Source organism: Pipistrellus kuhlii, unplaced genomic scaffold, assembly GCF_014108245.1.
Source record: "Pipistrellus kuhlii isolate mPipKuh1 unplaced genomic scaffold, mPipKuh1.p scaffold_m20_p_23, whole genome shotgun sequence".
NCBI lineage: Eukaryota > Metazoa > Chordata > Mammalia > Chiroptera > Vespertilionidae > Pipistrellus > Pipistrellus kuhlii.
This window is the reverse complement of record NW_023425522.1, coordinates 8,315,386-8,341,193: the sequence shown is the minus strand read 5'-3', so window position 1 is coordinate 8,341,193 and position 25,808 is coordinate 8,315,386. Positions and strand designations below refer to the sequence as shown.

General features: G+C 56.2%; 1 protein-coding gene and 2 non-coding genes across 9 annotated transcripts; 1 reads left to right on the top strand and 2 right to left on the bottom strand.

The window, feature by feature from the left end:
- Window positions 1-961: 961 nt before the first annotated feature.
- On the top strand, window positions 962-1,032 carry TRNAG-GCC. Its single transcript has one exon. It is a non-coding gene; the product is annotated as a tRNA-Gly (tRNA).
- Window positions 1,033-8,769: 7,737 nt separating this feature from the next.
- TRNAS-CGA lies at window positions 8,770-8,851 on the bottom strand. Its single transcript has one exon. It is a non-coding gene; the product is annotated as a tRNA-Ser (tRNA).
- A 1,160-nt stretch (window positions 8,852-10,011) lies between these two features.
- PER1 (period circadian regulator 1) lies at window positions 10,012-19,702 on the bottom strand. Of its 7 annotated transcripts, none has more exons than XM_045586545.1 (22): window positions 19,428-19,702; window positions 19,226-19,324; window positions 18,978-19,132; window positions 18,764-18,885; window positions 18,467-18,671; window positions 18,269-18,317; window positions 17,999-18,141; window positions 17,552-17,630; window positions 17,370-17,476; window positions 17,063-17,216; window positions 16,869-16,977; window positions 16,649-16,780; window positions 16,320-16,443; window positions 15,949-16,201; window positions 15,739-15,869; window positions 15,350-15,526; window positions 14,536-14,766; window positions 12,662-13,272; window positions 12,071-12,257; window positions 11,703-11,892; window positions 11,238-11,388; window positions 10,012-10,862 (listed from the first exon to the last, which is right to left on the bottom strand). In XM_045586545.1, the coding sequence occupies exons 1-22, from the start codon at window positions 19,700-19,702 to the stop codon at window positions 10,593-10,595; spliced, it is 3,954 nt and encodes a 1,317-aa protein (XP_045442501.1). In that variant the 3' UTR covers window positions 10,012-10,592. The 7 variants fall into 7 exon arrangements, with proteins under 7 accessions (XP_045442501.1, XP_036308012.1, XP_036308013.1 ...); XM_036452119.2 differs by having other exon boundaries at window positions 18,269-18,320; window positions 18,470-18,671; XM_036452120.2 differs by having other exon boundaries at window positions 15,949-16,126; window positions 16,338-16,443; window positions 18,269-18,320; window positions 18,470-18,671.
- Between the last annotated feature and the right edge of the window lie 6,106 nt (window positions 19,703-25,808).

Sequence of the window (25,808 nt, the reverse complement as noted above, 5' to 3'; positions counted from 1 at the left end):
GGAGAAAACCACGGCGTGTTATCAAGTAGCTAATATAGAATCTAAGTAAAGTAGGTAATCGGGAAGAAGATCATCCTGAGGATGTCTGGACCGGGGCGAGGGGAACCTCAAAGAAAAGGTAGCAAAGCACGGGCAGGAGGTGGAGAGATATTTCCGTAATAAATGTATTTGATTCAAAAATGGGGGCGATTCGGGCGTGTGGCTGCCAGAACACCTGACACAAGTGAGCTGGCTCCCAGGAACCTCCTGGTAACTAACTATAGGGGAGCAGGCAGTTTTCTTAAAGGGACAAGAAAGGGATACAAAAAAGGGATCTACACCCACCCCAAACCAAGAGCATGACCCTCTGCAGAATGATGCTACTTCAGGGCAAAATGACCCATAAGGTAAACTCAGAGGTTTAACAGGACAGCAAGAGTGCTAGAGACAAGGAGACGTCAGGCCGAGGTTGGAGACCAAGTCGGAAGATAGTTGCGGAGTAGGAAACGGATGGGAATCCGCCTAGCCCTCCAGGGCCCCTTCACAACCTGATATTTTTCACGGAGCCTACCCTGCCAAAGCAGGGGACACAGACCTTGGGGAGGGCGCTCCCATTTGGGTTTAGGGCCCCCAGCAATCCCACCTCCCCCTACCTGGGCCAAATGGGAAGGCAGATGTGTGGCCCCAGTAGCCCCCGCGGCCCCCCTCCTTGGGAACCTGAGCTCAGGCTGAGTTTTTCTCACCTGCACGCGAGGTTTGGGGGCCCCTGGCTGTTCGCACCCGGGTGTGGGGCCGCCCCTGGCCATATGGGGCGACTTTATGGCCCAGTGGTTGTATCCGGGAGAGAGGAAGGATGGCTGGGTTGCTCCACCCACACGAACTATTCAGAGCCACTCTTTCCCCGGGTCCCTTGCAGGCACAATCCGCCTGATCACCGCTATTTGAACCTCTTATAGGCTCTGGCGCAAGCCAACCAGAGCGCGCATTGGTGGTTCAGTGGTAGAATTCTCGCCTGCCACGCGGGAGGCCCGGGTTCGATTCCCGGCCAATGCAACACCTCTATTTTTCCCCGCCCCATAAAAAACCATACACCTGAAAGAAGTCTGTTATTTCTCTGAGAAGCATCTTTTATTATTTCCGCCAAATATTCATATATTACTTTTTTACTCTACCGAAGGGCTTGAGGCTCTGGATGGAGATCTTGATTCCATAACTTCTCACAAGTCCATCCTCCCAAGCAGGGGGTCCTGCTGCCTGGCCCACCACTCCCTGCGCCCCCAGCCCCCGCGCCCCCGCGGGCGGGACCCTGAGAAAGGGCGCCGCGCCCGGATCCCTGCCCCGGGGGTCCCCTGGGCGCTCCGCGGGGGAGGGGCGAGGTCTCCCCGCCCCGTACGCTCTATCTCGTTCCCCTGCTCTTCTTTCCGGCACTCCCCACGTTCGCTCTCCCTGTCTTACCTCCCGTTCTCTCCGAAGCGCCCTTTCTTTTCCCAAGTCCCAGGGTCTCGGCCCTTGGTGTCTGGCAGTCTCTCCCTGCGCTGCGCACCTCTTGGCGTCTCTGCCTCCGTCTCTGTCACGTTCTTCCCGGGCCTCTTAGCGACTTTCGCGCCCATCTCTCCGGGTCGCTAGTTGTCTCTGCGGTTTTGACTCCGGGTCTCTCCATCTTTCCCGTCTCTCTCCGCGCCTGCCTCTCGGGGTCTCTGCCCCGGTCCGCACTCCGCGCTCCCACGCTCCTGGCCTCCCCGGGAAGCGCGCTCACACCTCCGGTTCCTGCCCCTCCGCCCGCCCCTCCCGGCCGCTTTGATCCCGCACGCGCCGCCGCGGCGGGGGGCCCGCGCCCCGCCAGCTGCCGGCCGCTCTGAAGCTGGGGGAGGGGGTGCGAGGAGGGGAGGGGGCGGCTGGTGCCCGCACCGGCCGCGCAGGTGGCAGTTTCCGGCGGGTTCGGCCCCCTCCGCGGCCTCCTCCGGGATCTGCTCCGGCGGCTGCCCGCGCGGGTGCTGAGCGGGGTCCCGGCCGGGTCTGCCTCGGTCCTCCCTCTGGAGCCGCCCTGGGCCTGGTCTCTGCCGCTGGGTTCTGTCTCCTGTCTCCCTCCCACGTCTGACTCCTCTGGGTTTTTCTTGTCTCTGGATGGTGTCAGCGAGTGGGAATGCTCTCTTCTCGGTTCTCAGGTGGGACAGCGGCCCCAGAAGGACATTGTACACAATCCGAGCGTCTGTGTGTCTGTGCGCACAGCCTGTGCCTCCTGCGGGGCTGCAGTGAGACTTGGAGGGCGCATTGGATCTGGTCTCCCCTGAGACTTAGTGCATGACCGTGGGCAGGGGAGACAGAAAAGAGCTAAGAAAGCAGAAAATAATATAAATTCAGTTGTTATGAGGCTGGGGGCGGGCGGGGGACACCCGGATGTGGCAATGACCTGAGATGAGGAAAGTGCTACTTTCAGTCTGGGTGTTCGGAGGCGGCCGCTAGCAGGAGGTGACATCTGAGCTCAGCTCAGCCGGCCATGAGACCTGCAAAAAAGCAAACAAAGCAGCAAGTGCAAAGGCTCTGGGGCAGGAAAGGGGCTTGCTGGTGGGAGCTGGAGAAAGAGGGCGTTGTCCCCGGGAGGGAGAGCGTGGGGCTGCAAAAATGGAAGGAACGGCCGGCCCATCACACGGGGCCTTGGGGACTCCCGAGAAGTTTGGATTTTCGTCTGAGTGCAATGCGAGAGTTTTAATAGGAAAGTTATATTCACTGACCTTTGTGTGAAAAGATCGCTTTGTGTGATGGAAGCAGAGATACCATCTGGGTTGCCAGAGCAGTCACGGAGGCAGGATCTGATTGTGGCTTGTCTGGAGGCGGTGGCAGTGGAGAGAGTGCGTGAACGCCTAGGTTTTTGGCTTAAGTACCAGGAGGTTGTGGTGCCTTTTATTGAGATGGGAAGGAGGAGGGACAGAAAAGGTTTGGGGAGAGAAAAGAAGCATTTTACTTTACTCTCAGGTTAGTTGAGATCCCCTTACACTCAAGTGGAGGATACAGGTAAGCCAAGGATACACAAGTGTGGGGGTCAGAGCTGGAGGGTAGAAACAGGGGAGTCACTGGTTTTTAAGGCGATGAGATCAGAGTGTCTAGGGAGAGAATGTGGAGAGAGAATAGGCTTAGCAAGGAGCACTTGAGGTCAAGTTGAGGAGGGAGAATTGTCAAAGGTGATCAGAGAGATAGCAGAAAAGCCAGGGGAGTGGGGTATCTAGCAAACCAAGAAAAGAGAGCGTAGAAGGAGGGAGCAGTCAGCTCTAGCTCAGCTATTGAAGAAGAAGCAATCATCTGGTTTAGCACAAATGGCCTGGGGTGAGAGTGGCTGTGCAGTCCCAGTGAGTGGGTTGAGGTAAGAGTGGGAAGTGAAGGCATACAGACAGCGGACATTGACAAGTTTTGCTGTGAATGGCAAGCATAACGATGTGTGGCAGGTAGATGAGGTTTGCTAGAGAGGGTTTGAGGATGATGGAAATAACCGGGTCCTGGCTGGTGGGGGAAGGTGGGGTGAGGTAGGTAGACTCCAGTGGCAGGTAGAGAAGTCAGCCTCAGCTGGTAGGGGAGACGGGGCTTGGGTCACTTGGGGAGGGGGAAGGATGAGGCAAGTTATTTTCTCAAAGAAAAATGAATCAAGCTCATCTCTGGAGGGGAGAAAGCTACAAGTTGTTTGAAGAGAAGGGGTGAAATGTTCATTTTAGAGAGAAGGAAAACAAACCTAAGCTATGAGAATAGGATTTCTAGGCAGGTGGAGAGTCCATCCGAGACTTGGGATCAAGCATTGGAGTTTCAGAAGCCAATTGGCCTTGAAGCCAAAGAGGTTTCGGCTTCAGGACCCCTCACTTACACAGGCCTAGCAACACCTCCACGGGCCATGTGCTTCTATAATATTTGCAAATTGAAGGTATTTTTAACTGTAAAAGGCAGAGACCACTGTCACCTTCCATTCTGCTTTCCCTCCGCCCCGCTGTGTGGGAATGGCTGTGGGCATTTGGGGGGATCTGGTTATGGAGAAGGTGAGTCGGAAAGACCCAAGATTGACATTTTTGTGGGATATGTTACTGTGGCACCAGTCCTTCCACAGCCAGTTAGGTGCGCCCAGCCATCCTGGTGTAGGAATGGCTTCCAGAACTACTCCTATCGCCTGTGCCCACTCACCAGGCTTTGTGCTGCGAAGGTGCAAAGCTGAGGGCACATAGGAATGTGCCCCGTGGCTCTTGTCACTATAAGTACATGGGTAATGGAGGAGAAACAAGATTCGGAATAGATAGGGTTGTGATCTCTTGTTTCACTCTAAATACTTTCTGTACCTAATTTTGTATATTTTTCTAAAAAGCCCTCCCCACTCAAAACACACACACACACACACACACACACACACACACACACACACACACTTCAGGCCCCCGTGAGAGCAGTTGTTGGGGCCTGGTGATTTTTCTCCAGCCACTGTTCCTGTGCAGCTGTGGCTCTGAGGACATTCCCACCCCCATTCCCAGCAGTTATGGGGTTAATGGACAGGGTCTCTGTGGGTCTGGCATGCCTCTGTGTCAGTGTGGGCCTATATGTATGTCTGTTTGTGTCTGTGCATATGGCGCGTGTCTGAACGTCTGGGTCTCCAGCCTCTTCCTGGCCATGCTCTCAACACTGAGCCACTGGGCTTGGGAGAGGGGAGCTTGTGTCCACACGTGCTGGGCCCATAGAGAGGCAGGGGGCAGGGGGCAGGGGGCAGGGAAGGAACGGAGACAGCACAGCTGGTCCAGTTGTCGGAGCTTCCCCTCCCTGCTGGGATTCCTCCCCATGCCCGGGTTCCAAGGCTCAGCTCCTCCCTCTTTGTTCTTCAAAGGGGAAGCTGGCTTCCTGGGACCCGCTGGGTCCTGAGCAGGGAGTGTCGCAGGGGTCCACAAACTTTTTAAAGTCGGGGCCAGATCCCGGTCCCTCAGAGAGCTGGAGGGCCGGACTATATGAACTACTAACTCCTACTGTAACACCTCGGCTGCGCTCACTGCCCAAAAAACCTGGCGGGCCGGATCAGACTCCTCTGCGGGCCGCATGTGGCCCAGTTTGAAGACACCTGATTGGATCCTGGGAGTTGGGGGTTCGGAAGTAGGAGGACCAAGCCTCTGGGCCAAAGGAAGAATCAGGATAGGATAGACCTTCCTATAGCCCCAAACAAAACAAACAATACTCCTTGCTCTTCTGAGTCAGACACTTTTTGTGGGGGAAACAGTCAAATGAACATTGTACACACTTATCTTTTGTTGGGTGGTGATAGGTGCTAGGAAGAAAGTGAGGCAGGGAGTGGAGAATGAGGACTACAATTTTAGATCATGAAGGACTCATTCAGGTGAAATGTAAGGTGAGAGGTCAAACTACAGGAGTGCCTGTGGGGAGAACACTCCAGGCAGAGGGGTTTGGTGCTCAGAAAGGCCTTGAGGGGCAGCACGCCTGGTTTGTCAGAAGAGCAGAGAGCAGCAGGGCCTGCAGAGGCCTGGCTGGAGTGGAGGCAGCGAGTGCAGAAGTTGTAGGAGGTGAGATGGGAGCCACCATGGGAAGGCTGATTAGGAAGGACCAGCGAGGCCGCTGAGAAGACTTTGTCAGGACTCACTCATCTCTCAGTGAAATGAGAAGCCATTAAAAGGCCTTTTCTCTGCTTTTTTGTTTTTTTGGCTCTTTTAATTTGTATATAATTTTAAACTTTAAGAAAAGTTACAGCCCTAGCTGGCTTGGCTCAGTGGATAGAGCATCAGCCTTCAGACTGAAGGGTCCCAGGTTCGATTCCAGCCACAGGCACATACCTGGGTTTCAGGCTTGATCCCCAGTAAGGGGTGTGCAGGAGGCAGCCAATTAATGATTCTTTCTCATCACTGATGTTTCTTTTTCTCTCTCCTCCCTTCCTCTCTGAAATCAATAAAGAAATATATATATATTTTTTAAAAAGTTACAATAATAATAAAAGAATGCCTGCAGACTCTTTTCCCAGGTCTATTAACTGTTTACGTTTGCTCCCTTTGCTTTATCACTGCCCTCTAAATAGAAAATATTTCTTTTCTGAACACAAACTCAGTATGTGTTTCCTAAGAACAAGGACATTTCTAGCAGAATAGTATGTAATAGGACAACTATCAGTATCAAGAGATTAAAATTAATATAATACTATCATTTAATCCCCAATCCATATTCAGATTTCCTCAAGGGTTTCAATGACATCCCATAAGCTCTTTTTCCCAATCCAGGATCACATGTTGCATTTAGTTGTTATGTCTCTTCAGTCTTATTTAATCTGGAAGAATCTTTTCTTTAACATTTAAAGAATATTATTTTAATCATATGTTTTTCTTCAAACAAGGAAAAACTATTTACTTTAGAACCTGGAGATTTTAGTGGAATATTGATTAGCAGGTGACTAACTGGCTAGGGCTGCATTTCTTCCTTTTAATATTTTCATTGATTTTTTTTTTTTTCAGAAAGGAAGGGGAGAGCGGTAGAGAATTAGAAACATCGATGAGAGAGAAACATTGGTCAGCTGCCTCCTGCACACCCCCCACTGAGGATGTGCCCGCAACCAAGGTACATGCCCTTGATCAGAATCAAACCTGGGACTCTTCAGTCCACAGGCCGACGCTCTATCCACTGAGCCAAACTGGCTAGGGCTGCATTTGTTTCTTTTCCTTTCTTTTTAAAAAAAATATATTTTATTGGTTTTTTACAGAGAGGGAGAGGGATAGAGAGTTAGAAACATTGATGAGAGAGACACATCGACCAGCCGCCCTCTGCACACTTCCCAACGGGAATGCGCCTGCAACCAATGCACATGCCCCCGATCGGAATCGAACCCGGGACCCTTCAGTCCGCAGACCGACGCTCCATCCACTTAGACAAACCGGTTCAGCTGCATTTATTTCTTAATCTATATATTAAAAACAAGAAATTCATAGATACCCCATTGAAAGAAGAGAGGAATGAACATTTTTATTTATTTTATTTTATTTTATTTTATTTTTTTACAAAGAATCACTTTGTGCCCAGTGGTTAGAGCATTAAACCACACACCAAAAGGTCTTGGGTTCCACTCCTGGCCTAGAGCATGTAACTGGGCTGAAGGTTCGATCCCTGATCCACTGGGCTAGTGCAGAGGGAGGGAGCAAACAGTTAATATGTCTCTCTCACATCTATCTATCTCCTTCCTTCCCACTCTCTCTAAAAACCAATGGAAAAATATCCTCAGGTAAGGATTAACCAAAATAATTTTTTTTAAATCACTTTGCTCAATGTGTTCAGAATAGACTGTAAGGATACAAGAAACAAGAGCAGATAATCTGGTGAAGATGAGGGTGGTATGGGCTAGGGTGTAGTGATGCAGTAGTCCATTTTTTTTTTTTTACATATTTTAAATAAGAAGTTGCTGACATTCAATGTACAGAGTATGAGAGAAAAATCACAGATGATCCTAAGGTTTTTAGCCTGACCAACTACAGAAATGGAATTTCTATTAATTGAGATGGAAAGACTATAGGTGGAGCAGGTTTGGGGAAGACCCATCAGGAGTTTGGTTTGGACATTTTAAGTTTATAATTGCCTATTAGATATTCAAATGGAAATGACATGTAAGCAATACTACATCTGTAACTCAGGGAACAGTTCTGGAGCTAGAGATGAGAATTTTGTATGTATTAATGTATCACTAGTTGATATGTAAAGTCCTGATGCTGGAGATCACTAAAGGAGTGAGTACAGATAGAAAAGAGGTTGGAAAATTGAGCCTTGGGAACACCCCAACATTTAGAGATCCAGAAGAGTCAGCAAAGAAGCTTGTGAATGAACTGCTAATGACCTAGAAGGAACATCAGAAGAGTGTGGTGAAGAGAAGGCGAGTGAAGGGAGTATTTCTCAGAGGGAGTAAGCATCTGTGTCAATTGGTCATTTGGTAACCTCAACGAAAGCAGCTTTGATGAATGGGGGCAGGAGCACCCGATTAGAGAGAGTTCAAAGGAGACTAAGAAAAGGGAGTTGGAGACATTGGGTATAATGAGTCGCAGGAGAGGGTAACAGAGAAATGGAGTGATAGATGAAGGGGGGACATGAGGTCAAGATAGCTTTTGTTGTCTTGCTTATTCTAAATTGGAATACATTTTAGTCTGTAGGCTGGTGGAAATAATCCAGTTAGGGAGGAAAAACTTGATGGTATGGAAAAGAGCAATATTCGTGAGCCCTTGTGGGCCAGAGGGAAATGGAGATCTAGTAAGTGCAGAGGTTGGTGGTAAGTGGATACTGCTGGCCGCACCTGCTTTGCATTCAGTACTGAGGGAAAGGGAGAGTATGTGGCCACAGACAGGTAGGTAGGTAGGTAGGTAAGGAGGCAGGTAGGTGAGATTGTGGATATCGATGGGAAAATCTCTTCAGAATGCCTTCTTTTCTCAGTGAAACAGAAAAATAAAACTGAGGGGGGATGCAGGGATTTATGGTTTGGAGTGAAAGGAGAGGGAATGAAATAGTATAGAACGGTTGCAAGGTGAATGAATTATGGAAATGTAATACGATTGATCAATGGACTTGAGGAATCACCTGAGTTTGGTGGAATTATGAATTCAAATTGGCAGTTAAAAGACTTCCACAGGACACAGCCTTCAGAAATGTAGCAAGGAGTGTAAAGCCTGCAAGAGGGAGTTTATGGAGTGGTCACCGGTGATTGAGTCTGAGAGTTCTAGAATAAATGCAGGATCTTCTCCAAGGAAAGAAATCACTGGGAAAACAAACTACCAAATGACTCTTCTTCAAAACTTCTGGCGCTGTGAGCAGGATTCGAACCTGCGCGGGGAGACCCCATTGGATTTCGAGTCCAACGCCTTAACCACTCGGCCATCACAGCCACAAGGAGCCCACTGCCTGCACAACTATAGCTGTCTATAAAGAGGTTTGCCCCTGGCCGGTTCTGTCCGCCTCCACCCGGTTATCTCGAGATGTTTGTGCATATGGACCTGAACTGGATGCTGCTGGCCGCACCTGCTTTGCATCAGGCATCAGCAGCCCTATGGGCGCAACTTTCCTTCCCTCCTTCCTCGCACGGAGCCAAATATGGCCCCAACAAAATAAGCCCAAATCGGCCCAAACCCTTCAAAGCAAAGGGATGCGCGATTGCGAGAAGCCTTTTGGAAGAGGCGGAAATGCATTCGCCCCTCAGCAATAATATGCTGTCACCTGGGCCAGGTACCACTAGGATTCGAATCCAGGGTCTCCTTTTTACGCAGGCCCTTTATTTTACTTATTGATTTGAGAGAGGAAGGAAGAGCGAGAGACCCTGATTTGTCTTTCCAATTATTTATGCGTTCATTTGTTGATTCTTCTATGTGCCCTGACTAGGGATCCCAGGGCAACGCTGGTGTACACGGCTGATGCTCTAAATAGGCTACCCAGCCAGAGCCAGACAAGAGCTTTGACCAGCTAAGCCATGGTGCCGATGCCAGGCTGGTACATCTGCAGATAGAACTATTCATGTGGCCGGTAAAGCCAATTACAGAACAATGGCTGCCCCAAGCCGGCAGTGGCTCATCCCTTTCAAAGGTTTTCCTTCCCAAAGGTTTTGCGATCTGAACCACAAAGTTAATGCTCCGCCCCTCTTCCTTCCACATTTTTGGGGGCCAACTTGACCATGCATGGGTTGGTGACTCCTCCCCTTAGCCACTGACACCTTCAGGCCTTCTCCTGTGCGGTGACAAAGAAGTCAGAAGTCCTCAACTGCTTCAGGACACCCAACCTGCTGACCCACCATGGTGCTTGCTTCTCATGCCTCCCTCCTTGGACAAAGGAGCTGAGGCCATGCTAGAGTGAGAGCGGCTGTGAAGTAGGTGGAGATTCAGCAGGCTCAGCATAGCCCCTCAGTGAAAACGGGCGTGGGGAGAAGAGGGACGGGAACTGCTCTCTCACTACCACCTTCCTGGAAGCAGGGCTCCCACAGGCAGGGGTGGGACAGAAAGCCACCTCCTCCCCAAGACCTCCCCTTACCCAACCCCAGACTTTATTCCACAAAGCCCTGTGTTTTATTTTTATTTTTTGTTTTTGTATTAAAAAATATTAAGAGACACAATATCAAAAACACAAATGTCATAGGCAGAGGGTACAGCTGAGAACGCCTGGGTCCCACCTGAGGGCAGCACCAAGGACCCCATGGTCCTCCAACCTCCCCCACCTGGAGCAGCTAGAGGTTCGGACCACCGGCTCCTGCTGGAGCCTCGGGCCCTCCTCTCCCATCGGGGGAAGAGGCAGGAGAGGACTCCTCCCCCAATAAATAAGTGCAGCCCCAACCCTTGGTTCCCAGGATTAGGGCTCAGCTGGAACATGGAGAGGCCACGGCAGCAGCCTGCCAGCAACCCTGTCCAGGGAGGAGGGACTCAGCAGGGGTGGCAGCTGCGGCTTCTCTGCAGATTCCACCCCTTGTTCCCTAGAGGCCAGAGGCACCCTGGATCCTGGGCTGATGTGATGGGGGTCCAGCCCCCGACAGCGGGAGAAGCTGGGCCAGTTTGCTGCTGGTTGGTCCAGCCACATCTGAGTTCTGAGAGTTGGATGTGGAAGAAGCTTCTCATGCACTCCTGGAGGTGGCCCCCAAATGCAGTTTAGCTGGCGCCATTTTCTGTGGCAGGTAAGGCTGGGCTGGACGAGCTCCCACCTTGTTCCTCCTCCTCCATGGCCTGGTCCTGAGAGCTTGAGACCCCAGCCCCAGCTTGGGCCTGGGCCTCATCTCCGCCCTCATCCTCACAACTGCCTCTGCCACCTTCGCCTCCACCCTCTTCCATGGGCTCCAGCCCCAATCCATCCAGTCCTGAGAAGAGGGGGTCTTCAGGGTGGCCAAGGTCTTGCGTGTTACTTCCGCAGTCCACACAGGCCTTGGAGGGAGAGGGGGTGAGTGAGTCAGGCAAGGTTCTCCCACTGATAACCCACTACCCCTGAGCACTTCCCAAAATACACTCCGAGGAAACATAGTCCACAGAGGCATGTGGGCCAAGACTGGAAACTCCACTGTACCCTGACCCAGGCCCCACTGTGGGGCAGTCACAATGGTCAGTAGCATAGAATTGGCCCAGAGAAGATCTACAAAAACACATGTGGTTTACTACTACATAACCCAGCAGCAAACTCAGTAAAATCAAGATTCTTTAGAATAATCCAGCGACAATAAAGGGAATCAGCCCTTAGCCTCTATCCTCTTGACCTGAGCTCAATTCGCTCTCCTCCCTCCTGGCCCAGATTCCTCCTCTCACCATCACATCAAGGACCCGAGGCAGCTGGCCCTCCCGGACCCAGGAGTGCACGGCACCCAGCTCCCTCCGCTGGTCCTCCGAGAACCGAGGCTGCTGCTTCTGCATGGCCCGGAGCCGCTGCCGGTCCTGCCTCAGCACGGAGGCCATGTCCCTGCAGGAGGGGGTTCAGAGGTCAAAGCTGGGTGGTGGGGCCAGGGCCCATGAGGCTGGCATTCTTCCTCTACCACAGCTCCCCACCCACTGCCTCATGCTCCTCCCCTGAGGAGTTCAGGGCTTCTGAGACCAGGAGAGCTGCCCTCAGCCCTGGAGGAACTAATGAGAGGGCTCCAACAGGCAGGGGACAGGACGGAGAGCCACAGAGGAGAGCCAGCCCCAGAAAAGAAAACCCCGAGTTAGCTGGGGCGTGAGGGTGGGCCACCTTCTCCACCTCTCGAAAGGATGGCAAGAAGGCCTCAAACTCCTCACCTGGAGGGCACCTGGTAGGTCATCATGACACGCTGGTCAGCGTTGGCCATGAGCAGCCAGATGGGATCCTGGAGCACGTACTTAATCACCTGGTCCCCCGGCTCAGCCTTGGCCTGGGCAGCCCCAGCCTCCGCTTCCGAAGAGTCGATGCTGCCGAAGTACTTGCTTGTGTGGCTACTCTGACTGCTTCCTATAAAGCAGGGTGCCAACCAATGGAGTCAGGCCAGCTGGCACGCCCACCTCCCTCAAGGCCCCATGTCCAGCCCACTGGCCTTAGGAGCCTAAGCAGGGCATGGCCCAGGCTGCCCACCAACGTGGGGCCTGGACTCTTAACTCCCCAGTCACTGCTCTACCTAAAAGGCACTCACGTGTGATGCTGGCTGAGGTGCTGCCCCCCTCATGGGAGCCTGAACCAGACCCAGAGCCCAAGCCAGAGCCCAAGGAGCCTGAGGCAGCAGAGCCTGTGCCCGAGCGAGAGTCTTCTTGCAGCAACAATTCCAGGAGGTCACTGGAGCCCGAAAGTGCGTCCTGATTGGAGGACTCAGTTACCTCCACCTGTTGGGGATGGGGGGGCCGAGAAAAATTAAGGGATCAACACCTGGGCTTCCCTTCAACTGCTTCCACTTTCCACCGTTTGGGGAGCACACCCAAGCCAAGTGGCCTTTGATCTGACCCACGACACTGGGACGGGAATGAGAGCGCAGAGAGCTGGCGAAGAGTAGGGACATGACGCTGAACCATTTCCAAGTGGCACATGCACGCTCAGAGGTTATTGGGCTGTCCACACCGCCTGTCAGACAGACAGGACTGTCCCCCTGCACAGGCAGGCAGACTCAGCTGGGGTCTCCCACCGCCCACGCCACCTTCTGGAGATGAGGTGCAGGCAGAGGGCAGGAAGCAGTGAGGAGAGGAGGAGCACAGGGAGGGCTGTGGAAGAGGATGCGGGGACCCGTTCTCACCAGCCTGGCCTCTGGCTCGGCAGTCTCCTCACTGGGAGGCAGGGGCCCAGCACTGCTCCCAGGGGCCCCTGCGGCAGCACCCTCCTCCACCCAGAGGGACTCCTCCAGCTGCAGCAGGTTTAGCTGGAGTGGGGAGCTGCACCGTGAGTTGAAGAGTGGAGAGTCTGGGCGGCGGGGAGGGCTGGGGGCTGGCGGGGGCAAGGACGGAGAAGGGGAGTGGGACACAGGGGTAGGGGGACCCTCGGCAGGAGTCTGAGGGACCCCATAGGGATAGCTGGAGGGGGTAGGGAACAGATAGTTAGGTAGCACCAAGGCTACAACTGGGGTCATCAGGGGGGCAGGAAAAGCTGCAGGGGACACAGATGTGGGGGCCGAGGAAAGAGGCTGGGGACCCTCTCGGGGGGAGAATACTGGGAGGGGGTAGGGCTGTACCACAGCTGGGAAGGGAGTAGCAGCTGGTGGGGGGGGCCAAGGGGCAGAGGGTGGGACAGGTGAGGGGTGGGAGACATAGCAGGGGGCTTCCACCCGAGGGGTCTGGTGGTGACGTGAGCGCTTGGCTTTGGACCGGCAGTGGTATCGGCGGCTGGGGGGCGTGCGGCCATGGTGGCAGCCTGTGGGGAGAGACCAGGGTTAGGGAGGGCCTCCATGTGGGCTTGGCGCCCCTGCACACTCACTGCCCTGCCATTCTAACAAGGGAGAGGGCGGGCGAAAGCCCTAGACGTGTAGCTTCTCGGCCTGCACAGAGGGGACTGGGGAGGTGGGAGCCTCCAGGCAAGAATCACAGGAGGCAGGACAGGGGGTTTATTGAGAAAGGAGCGGGGGAGGAAAGGTTACATGAGGGCTGAGGGGTTGAGCTGGGTGTGCAGGAGAGGCACTGGCCGATGGGAGGAGCAGGGTGGTCCATAAACGAATGGGTGGGAGGCTTCTGTCCATGCATCAAGTTCCCTCAGGTGCTGCCAGTGTTGGCGCTCCTTCTGCCAGTCAAGGCCACGCTCTGCCTAGCTCTTGATGAAGCAAAGACATAGGCAGGAAAGCCGATCCTGAGCCCTGTGTCCGCCTACAGGAGGCCTCCCTGTCACTGCTGGGCTGCTGCCTGCCTCTTGAAGCCTGACTCCACTGGAGTCTCCTTGCCTAGATTTGGCCCTGAGTTTGTATAGATCCCTCTCTTTTTTAAAATATGTGTTTACTGCCGATATCGGTCTGCGGACTGAAAGGTCCCAGGTTCAATTCCAGTCAAGGGCATGTACATTGGTTGTAGGCACATCCCCGGTAGGGAGTGTGCAAGAGGCAGCTGATCGATGTTTCTCTCTCATCGACGTTTCTAGCTCTCTATCCCTCTCTCCTCCTCTCTGTAAAAAATCAATAAAATATATTTTTTTAAAATATGTGTTTACAGATTTTAGAAAGAGGAGAGAGAGAGAAACATCGATATGATCGACTGCCTCCTATACACACTTGACTGGGACCAAATCTGCAACCTGGGCCTGTGCTCTGGTCAGGAATTGAACTGGCGACCTTTTGGTGCACAGGATAACATTCAACCAACTGAGCCACACTGCCAGGCCTGTGTACGTCTCTCACTCAGTGACAACTGAGTCTAAGAGGGCACACCTTCTGTCCCTGTCCCCTGGCTGGACCTGACGCAGAGCACCTCAGCCCCCGTGCTGCCCTCTGGCCGCAGCCTGGTTCCTGGCCCAGTGGGGAGACCTAACGAAGGGCCGGCCCCAGGCAGGGCCCAGGGCCTACGGCCCAGGTGTGGAGGCAGTAGGAGTCTGGGTCTCTGGAGCAGGAACATCTCCCTCAAAAAACCCATCCCCGAAACAGTCCGATTCTACACTGGCAGAGGGCAGCTCAGAGAGGTGAAGGTTGGCTACCTCGCTCTCCAGGGGCCGAGGGAGCCATGGAGGAGCCATTGAGTCCACGCAGCCGGCTGAGGTCCCGGAAGCGGCTGAGGAAGGCCTGCTCCTCCTTCTGTGTGTGCAGGGACAGCATGGCCTTGGTCAGGCCCACAGGGCGGTAGGCATCTGGGACTGGGTCAGGGGCTGCTGTGGGGGTGGGGGCTGGGCATGGAGCCAAGCCAGGCAGGTCCTCCATCATGACGATGTCTGAGGAGGGCGAGATGGGGGAATGATCATCAGAATCACCTCAAGAGTTAACACCACACCACACCTCCCCTGTCCGATAGCTTAGCCAACCCCTGGCCTCGGCCCCACGGGCCTGGGCCCTGTGTGTACGCTGGGCCCCTCCCCGCCGGGGACTGGCTCTGGGCCCTCTCCTCTGGGCAACGCTGTCCCCGGAGGACAGAGGGTACCCAGTCCCCTCAGGGCACTCCCCCAGGATGACACCCTCCACCCCTCTCAGAGGGAAGCCCACCCCTTGCCCTTCTCTCCCACATTTTCCAGGTCACTGTCCTTCAGGGTTTTCTAAGTCCCTGCTTCCGACCGTCTGTGGTCAGTACCTGGGGGATGACCCACCCATACTTTGTGAACTGACAGGAAGACAGGGGAAGCAGGGTGGGGGAAGACAAAGGAGCAAAGGCCGGTGGGATGGAGGCAAGGAGCGGCAGCCCCATGCTGAGCAGAGCCTCCTCCTCTCCATCAGGGCAGAGGGGGTGGAAAGGCAGGTGGGGAACTGGCTAGGGGGCCAAAGGGAGCTGGTACTCCCCCTTACTCCAAGCCCAAGCCATACCCGACTCCGGGGGCTTCTTGTCTCCCACATGGACGATGGTGGAGCTGAAGCTACACTGACTGGTGACGGACACCACGCTCTCCGCCTTATTGGCCAGGGCGAGCGGGCTCAGGGCGCCTCCCACCACCGGCTCCTTCCGAGGGGGGGCCCCCTCCCCCGACAGCACTGCCGACTGATCTGTGCGGAGAGATGGCACCAGTTACCACCACTTGCCCCACCATTCAGGAGAGGAGTCCCAGGGAGGAGGGGGAGGAATGGATGGTAGGGAGGATCTGGAGACTGGGAGGGGGACAGGCAGAGCAAGGTGGGGGGCCCACAGGCAGAGGGGGGAGACACAGGCCAGCAGGCCAGCACGGGGCAGTGGGAGCGGGACAGGCACTGGTCTTTACCTTTCTTGGTTCCCACAGAGACTGGACCTGTCCTCTGCTTGTCATCATCAGAGGCCGAGGAGGCGGAGCAGGAGGAGGAGGAGGCACATTTGCGCTTGGTGGTGCCTGGGATGTTGCAGCTGTCCAGGTACCTGGCAACACACAGGACATGAGGGCAGGGCCCGGAGGGGCAAGACCAGTGCAGTGGAAGGAGGTGCAGACCAGCCTTACCTGAGGATGCCGTCCAGGCAGTTGATCTGCTGGTAGGAGCAACTGGAGGCTTCTTTCGGCTCAGCCTCCCCAGGGGCCACAGCGGGCGGGGCTGGGACTAGAGCAGGGTCTGCCTCCAGCTCTGGGTCTGGGGACTGGCAGGAAAGGGTCCTGGCCTTGACTGTGTCTATAGCTGAGCCAGGGAGAAAGGAGAGAAGAAAGCTTCTGGTTGGGGTGAAGGTCAGACCAGCAGTCTCACTCCGCACCCGCACCCGCTCGCACTTGCACCCCCACCCGCTCCCCCACCTGCACTCGCACCCGCACCCGCACTCACACCCCCACCCGCTCCCCCACCTGCACTCGCACTCGCACCCGCACCCGCACCCTCACCGACACCCCTGCCAACTCACCAGGGAAGCGGGGCCGGGGAAGAGGCCGAGCCCGGGACTCGATAAAGAGCTGCTGCCCCTGGTGCTTCACCAGATGCACATCCTTACAGATCTGCTGGAAGGTCACCTGTGGGGCAGAGCAGGGCAGTGGGCAGCACTGGGCAGCCTGGCCGGTGGCAGGGGTGCCGGGCACAGTGCACCCCTGTGGGTAAGCATGGAGGCCATGAGGAGAGCAGGAGAAAGGAGGGGGGTGAGCCTGGGATTGGCAATGCCGATTCCAAAAAGCAAGGGGACCGGGCGGCTAGAGGGGCGCAGTGGGAAAGAGCACTCACCGGGGCAGGAGGCCCAGGCCCCTCGGCGTCACCCCCATTGCTGTCACTGGACGAGCCAGGGCTGAAGAGGGGGCCTGGGGAAGTCACCGGGCCGACTCCACAGAGCCCCGGGGGGCTGGGGCTGTGCACGGGCTGAGGCAGGGAGAGGAGCAGGTGAGGCGTCCGTAGCCCTACAGCCCACCCCTTCCTCCAGTCCAGGCCCCCTCTCCCCAGCTCTCACCTGTAACAGCAGCCGGTGGATCTGCTCAGACAGCTCCTGGATCTCAGGGTCCAGGGAAAGAGCAGGGCTGGGGGCTGGAGGAGTGAACACGTCCTCATTCAGGGGCGCCCTGTGGGATGAGGAAGGGTGTGTCAAACCCTACCCCCTCCAAACCGCCCCACCTCCCAGCGCCCGCTCTGCTCTCGGCCTCTCACGTGCGGACTTTGTGGCGGCCCAGCACAAACGCCACCTTGCGGCTCCAGGGGTGCACGAAGCCAGCCCAGCTGGTGTCCATGGTAACGTACTCCCCGTTACGTGCGCAGAAACGAATGGGAGAGTGGTCAAAGGGCTGGCCGGCCAGCTGCAGGACTGAAGGGAAATAAGGGGAGGCTCAGCAGGAAGGAGGGGGCGCTGAGGAAGGCGAAGCCACCCCGCTGGAGCCTCAGGAGAGTCAGGCCCCGGGACTGGCACCGCTCAGAAGCCTTGAGACGGCCGGGAAGGAGAAGCAGGGTGAGGACTCACTCTTCTTGTGGATGGCCAGCATGAGGGGTCGGTCCTCAGGATGCAGGAACATGAGCACTGGGGCCCCCAGGAGGTCCTGGGGGAGGTAGCCCAGCAGTGGGGCAGCCCTGAAATGGGAGGAGGCATCAGCCTGGCCATGGCCTCAGCCCCGGCCGCCCACTTTCCTCAGGTCCTGACCTCACCTTTCATCCACATCCTGGAAGAGGCAGCTGGGCGTGTGCCGTGTGGTGAAGATCCTCTTGTCCGGCGGTATCCGGGGAGCTGAGCACAGAAAACGTGGCCACTGGGTTTCATCCAAAATGGTCCAGGACCTCCGCCCTCCAGGCCGCCTGGAGCCCAGGCTGGCTGCCACCCTCCCACAGCTCTGCCCTGGGCCTTCTGGCCTACCAAGATGGCCTGGACCATTCTGTGGCCATACCAGTAATGAGCGAGAGCAAGGCACACTGCTTTGCCCTCTCCTGGTTTGGGCTCTTAGCCAACTCTACCTATAAAGCAGGCTTCAAAGCCTCATCTTTGTAATACCTTCTCGGTCCAAAATTCCCAGTGGCTCCTGCCTCCCAAACTCATGTCCTGCTTCACCCCCAAACCAGAGAAGGTACCCTCCTTCCACCCCCAACAGGCCTGCCCACCTTCATAACCCGAGTGGATTCGCTCTGCAATGAGCAGGCAGCATGGCTGTGCGGGAGCCCCTTCTGAGACCCGGATTTTGGTCACATATGGGGTCAGGCGGAACGGCTGGTAGCGCGGCCCTGGGTCCCTGTCGGGGCCTCCTCTAGCCAAGGGAGAAAAAAGGCGTTAGTGACCATCAGGGAAGGCCACCCACCCCCCGCCTCGCGGTCAGGGTCCACACAGCGAAGAAGGAATGTGTGTGGAAGGTGGAGGGGTCTGCTCCCGCCTACCTGATACGGCAAAAGACAGACTTCTCCTGGGTGAAGTCCTTGACGCCTGAATCTGGGAGAGATGGGGAGAGAGGTGAGCACAGCCCCAGGCCCCTCCTGGGCTGGGAGGAACCCAGCAAGGAAAAGCCTGGGCTTCCGGTTCCTCATAGAATGAGCTTCCGGCAACTGCTCATCTGTCCCCCGAGCCCCTGGGGACCTCACCTGCCGAAGCCCCCATGCCCCAGACGGGCAGGCGAGACGGGGCCGTGGAACCATAGAAGACGCCCACATCCTGGGGAGCCAGGAGCTCTGAGAAGCGGGCGCCCCGGAACACGTCCTGCTTGCAGTGCAGCAGGACACCTGCCTGCTCCGAAACGTAGACGATTCGGCCCGTCAGGAAGGAGACGGCCACGGAGAAGGTATCCTGGGCAGCAGAGGGAAGACAAGGGCGGACTCAGAGGCCGTGGGGGCGGGGATGAGGGTGAGTGAGGACCGAGAGGAGGGGCTGCCGCTGACCTGGTTGCGAAGCGTGTACTCGGACGTGATGTGCTCCAGCTCCTCCAGAGTGTAGGTGGACATGTCCATGGCACACGCCTCACCTTCCTCCAGGCTCCACTGCTGGTAGTACTCCTGGTTGGCTACAGGGTGAGGGCAGGGGGACACTCAGTGAGATGGCTCCCCCACAGAAACCCGGGATCCGGCCACTGTCCTCCCAGGAAGCACCACTCACCCTGCACCTGCTTGACACAGGCCAGTGCGTACTGCAGTGTGGCCAGCGTCCCGGAGCGGCCCTTGCCCCGGCGCTCTGGCGGCAGCCGGAGCTTGAGCTCCCGCAGCGCTGTCATGAGTTCCTTCTGGGTCCTTGCGCGGGCTGACTGTTCGCTGCTGCAAGGCCCAGAGGGAGGGAAGGGGCATAGGCATGAGCCTCAAAGCACGGCCCAGCCCCCAGGCCTCTTCCCCAGCCCTGAGCCCACACACCTGCAGCCACTGGTAGATGGGTTGTCCTGTTCTGAGCTGGCACTTAGGAGGCTGTAGGCAACGGAACTGCTGGGTGGGGACGGGCTCTGAGAGTTTGTGCTAAGGGAGTAGCAACAGGCCCACGTTGAGGAGAAAGCCGTTCTCCGGGCTCAGCCTGCTCATCAGACCACGCCCAGCCCCCGTCACACATGTCTGTACGCACCTCTTGCTGCTCTCAGTGGTCTCCAGCAGGGCTGAGTCCTTGCCGTTGCCAGAGGAGGAGCTATGTGAGCTCCGCTGAGATGCACCCCTGGACTCATGCCCGTTGGACTCATTGCCACTTGAGCCATTGCTGTTGGCATCGGTGTCATCAGCCAAGCTGGGGCCAGGGCAAGACCTGTGCTGCGGAGGCCCAGGGGAAGGCGCCCCTCCAGGACAAAAGGATTCGCCTGGCCTGGGGTCCCCTCCCCCATCAGCCCCTTCTAGGGAGCTACTCATGTCTGGGCCATGGGGAGGGCAGGTGGAAAACAGCGATGATGGAGAGGCCACCACGGATGCACAAGGGGGCCAGGAGGCCTGGCTGGGGAGTGAAGAGAGAGACTCAAGTCTCTGAGAATTGAGAAGTTTGGTCACAGGTCAGTACCTGGAGAGGAAGACCAGAAAAGAGGGCTTAGAGAAAGCGGGGCTGTTAACTGGACAGTAGCCGCTACACTCAGATCCTCCTGCCCCCAGGCTCCCGGGACCCGGGCTTCTAATAGGAAGCTAGTTGAGTTCAGTTTCTGGTCCTGGTAGGGGGTTGGAGGTGGGAAGGGACCTTTCTTTGGCTTTCCCACTACCCTTGCCAGCGTGGCCTGGGTAAGTAGAGCCTGAGCAGTCTACTAAAACCACGGCTGTGGGCCAAACTGGACATCTTCCAGCCCCAAATTCCCATCTGGCTCCCACTCTGCCTAGGACTCCAAGGCCGCTGGGCGCCCGGCGAGCCCGTCGCCTCCTATATTTAGGTCTCCCGGCTAATTTTATCAGGGGGCGGGGCCATCTCCGCTGCACATGCGCGGAGACCCGTGCGCCCCACCACGGCGCTTCCGCCGCCACCGCGGTCACCAGGGAAACCGACGTCAGCCGCTGAGCTCAGCGGTTGCTGGAGGGACCACAGGAGGGCGGGAAGGGCGACCCTCCCCCACTTCCCAGCGGAAGACGACGACGGACCTACTCCCACACAGGCGCGCAGGCGAGCGTGGCGAGGGTTCGCCCACCTCTACCATCTCCCGGTTCCCTGAGAGGGGTAGCCTGCCGGGACCCCGCGAGCTGGCAACGGCCACTGCCCTCCGCAAAAAGCCCCACAGCCTGGCGCTCGCCTGGATTCCACTCATTCTGGTCAAGATCTCTCGGCCTCACGTTATCTGGCCCCTCCACCCTCACCCAACCCCTCTCCCCCCCAAACCGAAGCTGGCACCTGCCTCTGTCAGGGACCCGGGAATCCTTTCACCTCAGCCCGCGAATTTCCTGGACGCATACCCCACCCCCATCCGAAGCAGACACACTCCGCTCTGAGCACGGGATACACACAGCCAGCGGATATTTCTTCTCCTACTCTCGGTCCAACCACACCCCCAAACCCCGAGCATTTTCTGAGCCAAAGGAAAGCTGTGGCCAACAGCAAGAACTAGCACCGAGAACGGGATGTTCCAGCCCGAAACGGACTGACATCACGGCCGGCGCCGGGCCAGGGGTTGAGGGGGGAGTGCAGGGAGCACAGAAACCCAGAAGGGGTCCGGTACCGCGGCTAAACCGGGGACCCCGGGTGACAAAAAAGACGGCAGGGGTCGTTCCTGCTGAGGGTCGGGCGTGGGACCGGAAGAGCTGGGAGCGGGGCGGGGGGGGGGGGGGGGGCAAAGCGGAGGTAAGGTAAGGTAAGAGGGTCAGAGTACAGGCAGCCGGTGCAGGGTTGCAAGGAACAACACCTGGGTCCCAGGGGGGCTGAGAGGGTGTGGACATCGGTAAAGGAAGACGGATTATTGGTCTGCTGTCTGAACTCCCGGGCCGGAAACAGCATATCAGGCTGTAAGTGGGGGCGATCCGATTTGGAGCTGGTAACCGGCTCCGGGGGGACGGGGGTCATGGAGACGCCTACCTGTCCGCGCGAGCGTCCTCCGGCCCCTGCTGCCGCCGGTGCAGCCGCCGCCGAATGGAAGCTCCCGGGGCAGGAGGTGGATTGCATAATGCCAGGCTCTGCCCCTCATTGGCCTCCTGCCGCGGCGCCCAGGCCCCGCCCCCACTGGCTGGGGCTCTTGTCCTGGCACCTGATTGGCTACTGGCCCCCACTGAGGTCAGGGCTGTGTCACACACGCGGGTGCACGTGGATCTGGGTGCTGGCACAGACATTACCCACCAGCCAATGAGCGGGGACGCCTTGTACAATGAATACTGAAAGGAAGGGAGGTAAGCCGCCCCTCTTCCGGGAACATGCCCGGAATACATTCGTATGTAAGAGATGTCCGCTCACTGAACTGATCAGCCCTGCAGGACACTAGGGGTGGGACAAGGGAACACAGACCCTGGGAGGAGGATCAAGCTGGATGACAAGGCTGGTCCCTGAAAGGAGGGGGACAGACACTTGGCCTGACTTGTCCTGGGTTCCCTTTCTCAGCCTTGTCATTATAATAAAGCTGTCTTACCCAACTCCTCCCTCTGACACTTCCAATCCTTACACTGCTAGGAGGAAGGCAATTGAGAATCCAGATATGATGAAGTGTGGTGCTGCTGGTGGCGGATACGCACAATACAAAGGCAGCCAGAGCCAGTGGGAGGTGTGAAGGGAAACAATGGCAGGTGCTCCTGTGGCCAATCAGAGGAAAGGTCTCGAGGCCTAGGCAGCCTGTGTGGTGACTAGTGCTTCTCTCCTCAGGATACAGCTACCCTCAGTTAGAGCTGCCCCAGAAGTGGAGGGCTAAAACCCAGGGTTAGAGAAACGAAAGGGATACCTGAGAAAAAAAGACCAACTGGGACCCTAGACAGAAAAGAGTCTGGTGGCAAGGGCTTCAGATCTCCACCGTGAGGAAAAGAGAAAGCCAAGAACATCATCTCTCTACTTCGCTGTATTCCCCAGACCCTAGCACAGAAGCTGACACATGGCAGGTGATCAGTAAAAACCATGATTTTGTTGTTAACACTGATAGGGGAGGGGAAAGGGACTCAGCTCCGGAGAGGGACTGAAAATTACAACTTTTTTAAAAGAAGGAGGAGCAAAACGCTGAGTCCTAAAAACAGACCAGGGGCTGATTTGGGGAATACAGCACCAGGGTAGGCCCAGGAGAGCTGCAGGAACAGACTCCTTCCATCCAGGACTGTAATGCGTAGTGCTCTCGGGCTCCCTGAAGGTGGGGGTGGCAGCCCCTCACCCCAGCGATGCTGACCCAATCACTCTCCTCGCTGTCACAGAGCCTTCCCCCTGCTCCCCACTGGGTGCCAGGGGGAAGGCTCTGTGGAAAAGCTGGGAGGGAGGATATAAAATAACCTAGAAAAACCAAAGCAAGAAGACACAAGCAGCACCTGGGCTTTCAGTCTTCTCTTCTTGAATCTGTGCCCCCAACTCACAAGCTGTGGCCCCATCCCTTGTCTCATTTTCAGACATCTCTTCTCGGGAAACATTTTCCTTCCTCCCAGCAGCGCTCCTCAGGGTAAAGGTGTAATCTCTCCTGACACAAGGCAGTCCTTGCTCTCCCACCTACACCTCCATATTTATTTTTTTGCATAGACAAAGGGTTCAGAGCCTCCGCAGCGCTCACCGGCTCCCACGGCCCTGGTTGTCCTGCCTCCCGGTCCCCACAGTAACAGGCCCTGCTGCCGTCAATGGAGGAGAGGGGGCGGGAGGCAGGGTGACGTCAAAGCGGAGGATCGGGGCAGGGCGGGGCGAGGAGGCCGGGGAATGTGGGGCAGGGCGGCTGGGGAGGCAGTGGTTTGGCTGGCGGCCAGACCCTGAGGGCGGCGGCCAGCGCACTTGGGAACATCGTGTTCTTTTGGCGGGTGGCCCAGGACATGCACCAAGCCCGAGCGCCTCCCACAACCCAACAACAGCCGTCCTGTCCCAAAGCCAGGGATTCCTGGAGAGAGGATTAGAAGGGGTCCCTCCTCCCCCGCTCTCTGCAGACACGCATCGCCCTCCCCTGGGCTTGTCCCTGCAGCTCCTGGCCCTGCCTTTTCCCCTCTCCCAACTGTACACATCTGCTGGCGCAATCCCAGGAAGGCCGGGTTCTGTGAGCAAACACACGCACCTTTGCTCTTGCGAGGCCCCCTTCAGAGCCTGAATCTCTCGTTACTATGGCACCAAAGAAGGAGGGGCAGGGTGGAGAATGAGTCTAGGATGAGGAAATCAACTGGGAAAGCAAGTGGCTCAGCCTAGGGCCTGGATCCTGGGAGAGGGTTTTGGGCTGGTGCCTGAAGACCAGAACCAGAAAGAGGGAAAGAGGGAGGGAGTCACCAAAACTGGCGGAAAAACTCAAGGATGTGAGAATAGTTCCTAACCACAGCATTCACATAAATCTCTCGCCCTATTGCTGTTTTGTCATCCTATAGGCATATTTTTAGCTAAATAATTTTAAAAACACAACCCAGGCATTTTGTCAAGCACTTTGCATACATTATCTTATTTAATCTTCATAGTAACACTGTGAGATGGGTATTACTACCCAAAGGACCCACTGAAGCTCATAAGTTACTAAACTTTACTAAATTGTCTCATAACAATTCTCAGGCTCTTAACAAATAGAGCCAGAGTTCAAATGTGACCTGTGATAATGGCTTGCAATTCTGGCTTTTTAGTTTTCTGAAACCTGTGAGGTTAATCAGCACTGGGGAACCGGAACCTCTCAAACATCCAGCCAATTCTGAGCTTGGTGCCTGGAACACAGACCCCATCCAAACCCCCCTCTCATTTGGGACATTCAGTTTGCATGCTCCACACACTTCAAGTCACCAAAGCCCCAATTTTCACATGTGCACAAAGTCCTTGAGATCATCCTAGCAGCTACCAGACCCAGTGATTTCCTAGGAACCCCACTTCCTCACTCTTCCATCCTACCCCAGGTCCCTTTACCACAGGCCTATTGTTTGTACAGTTACCAGAGCACCCTGTTGGTTCCTCTTCATCTCCAGGGCCTGAGGAAGATGTGTGCACAGCTAAACGATACAAAACCACCGTCCCTCTCAGGATCCAACAGTTGCTACCTGATCTTTACTCCCAACGATGGCTCCCAGGCCTAACCCTTCCCTTTACACACAAGACATTCAGAGCCCTGGTGTGACTGGCTCAGGGTCACACAAATCATCACCATGTGCAGCCGTTCCAGTTCCCTATCAGGGCGTCCCAGCAGCCTCAGAACCTCTGCCTCTTTCAAGTGCTTAAGACACATAACAAACAGCAGCCACACACTGGAACGCCCCATCCACTCTCAGGGATCCCAGGGGTCTCAGCACCCTCATGTCGCAGAGGGCTGCCGAGCCCCCCCTCCCAGTCAGTCTGGGGTCCAGGTGCCTTAGAATGGTGAAGGAATTGAACCCCCAACTAGTCCCTCTAACGTTGAGTTCTGGTCCCTATTCCCCACAACTATCAGGGCCCCCAGGCCGCGATCATGCATTCGCAGGATCCTCCCCACACACTCCATTAACATCCCTACTGACAGCACACAGCACCCCGGAAAAACTGACCACCGCTCTTCTACCCCCAATCGTGAGTACTCACCGCTTGTCGAGCACGCCGAATCCAATCTCTTCCCAACTAGGACTACAGACACGGGGACTCGCTCCTCCAGGCCCGCCCACCCGCTGGGATGCCACGCCCCTCGAGCTTATTGGCCTAAGGGCGCGGATCCATGCCCAACGCCTCGTGCCTTTGCCAGGCCTCCACTCAGCCACCATTGGCACAGCCCGCCGCCATCATCTCCTCATTGGTCCATTTACCAATCCGCAGTGACAAATCCACATTGGGAGGGGCCGCACCCGGCACGCAATGATTGACAGAAAGCCGCTCCCACAACCACTTCCGAAGTTCCTATTGGCTGTGGCAATCAGCCTCGGTCGGTGACGCACATGCTAGCCCCGCCCCCCACACTTTCTCATAGGCCGAGAGGCCTTGGAGCTGTAGAGGACACGTGCAGGCGGCCTCACGCGGCTACTTGTTTACCCAGAAGCTGGGGATTTTCCTTGACACTCACTACTCAAGGCGGAGTCTGCGCAGGCGCAATGAGTGTGACCTGCACGCAGGCGCAGTTGTGTGCGACAGTGGCTTCGATTCGGGCGCTTGGTGCCAGAGAACCCGTGAGAGGTCCCAGGGTGAAAAGAGCGCCCCGCCCCGCCCCGCCCCCAGCCTTGGCCTGGCTCCCAAAAGCTGGAAGGTGTGAGCTCCAGGATGAAGAGGTATTAGATCAGTTCCATGCAAGAGGATCCTAGATTTCCTATGGACCAGGCTAGGTGCTTCTCACAAACCCAGAGCAGAACAGCTTACTACCAACTGCTTCACAAATGAGATGGAGATCCAGAAAGATTACATAATCTGCTCTGGTTAGCACACCAGTAAGCAAAGGGGGCAAAATTTGAACCCAGGTCCCTA

Bases quoted from the DNA above. Each gene is read 5' to 3' on its own strand.
- PER1 (XM_045586545.1), bottom strand. From the start codon at position 19,702: ATGAGTAGCTCCCTAGAAGGGGCTGATGGGGGAGGGGACCCCAGGCCA. The intron at 17,217-17,369 runs GTGAGTCCTCAC...ATTTCCCTTCAG, and splicing joins GCTGGCCATCCACAAGAAGA to TCCTGCAGCTGGCCGGCCAG. The intron at 16,978-17,062 runs GTGAGAGGCCGA...CTCATCCCACAG, and splicing joins GGCCGCCACAAAGTCCGCAC to GGCGCCCCTGAATGAGGACG.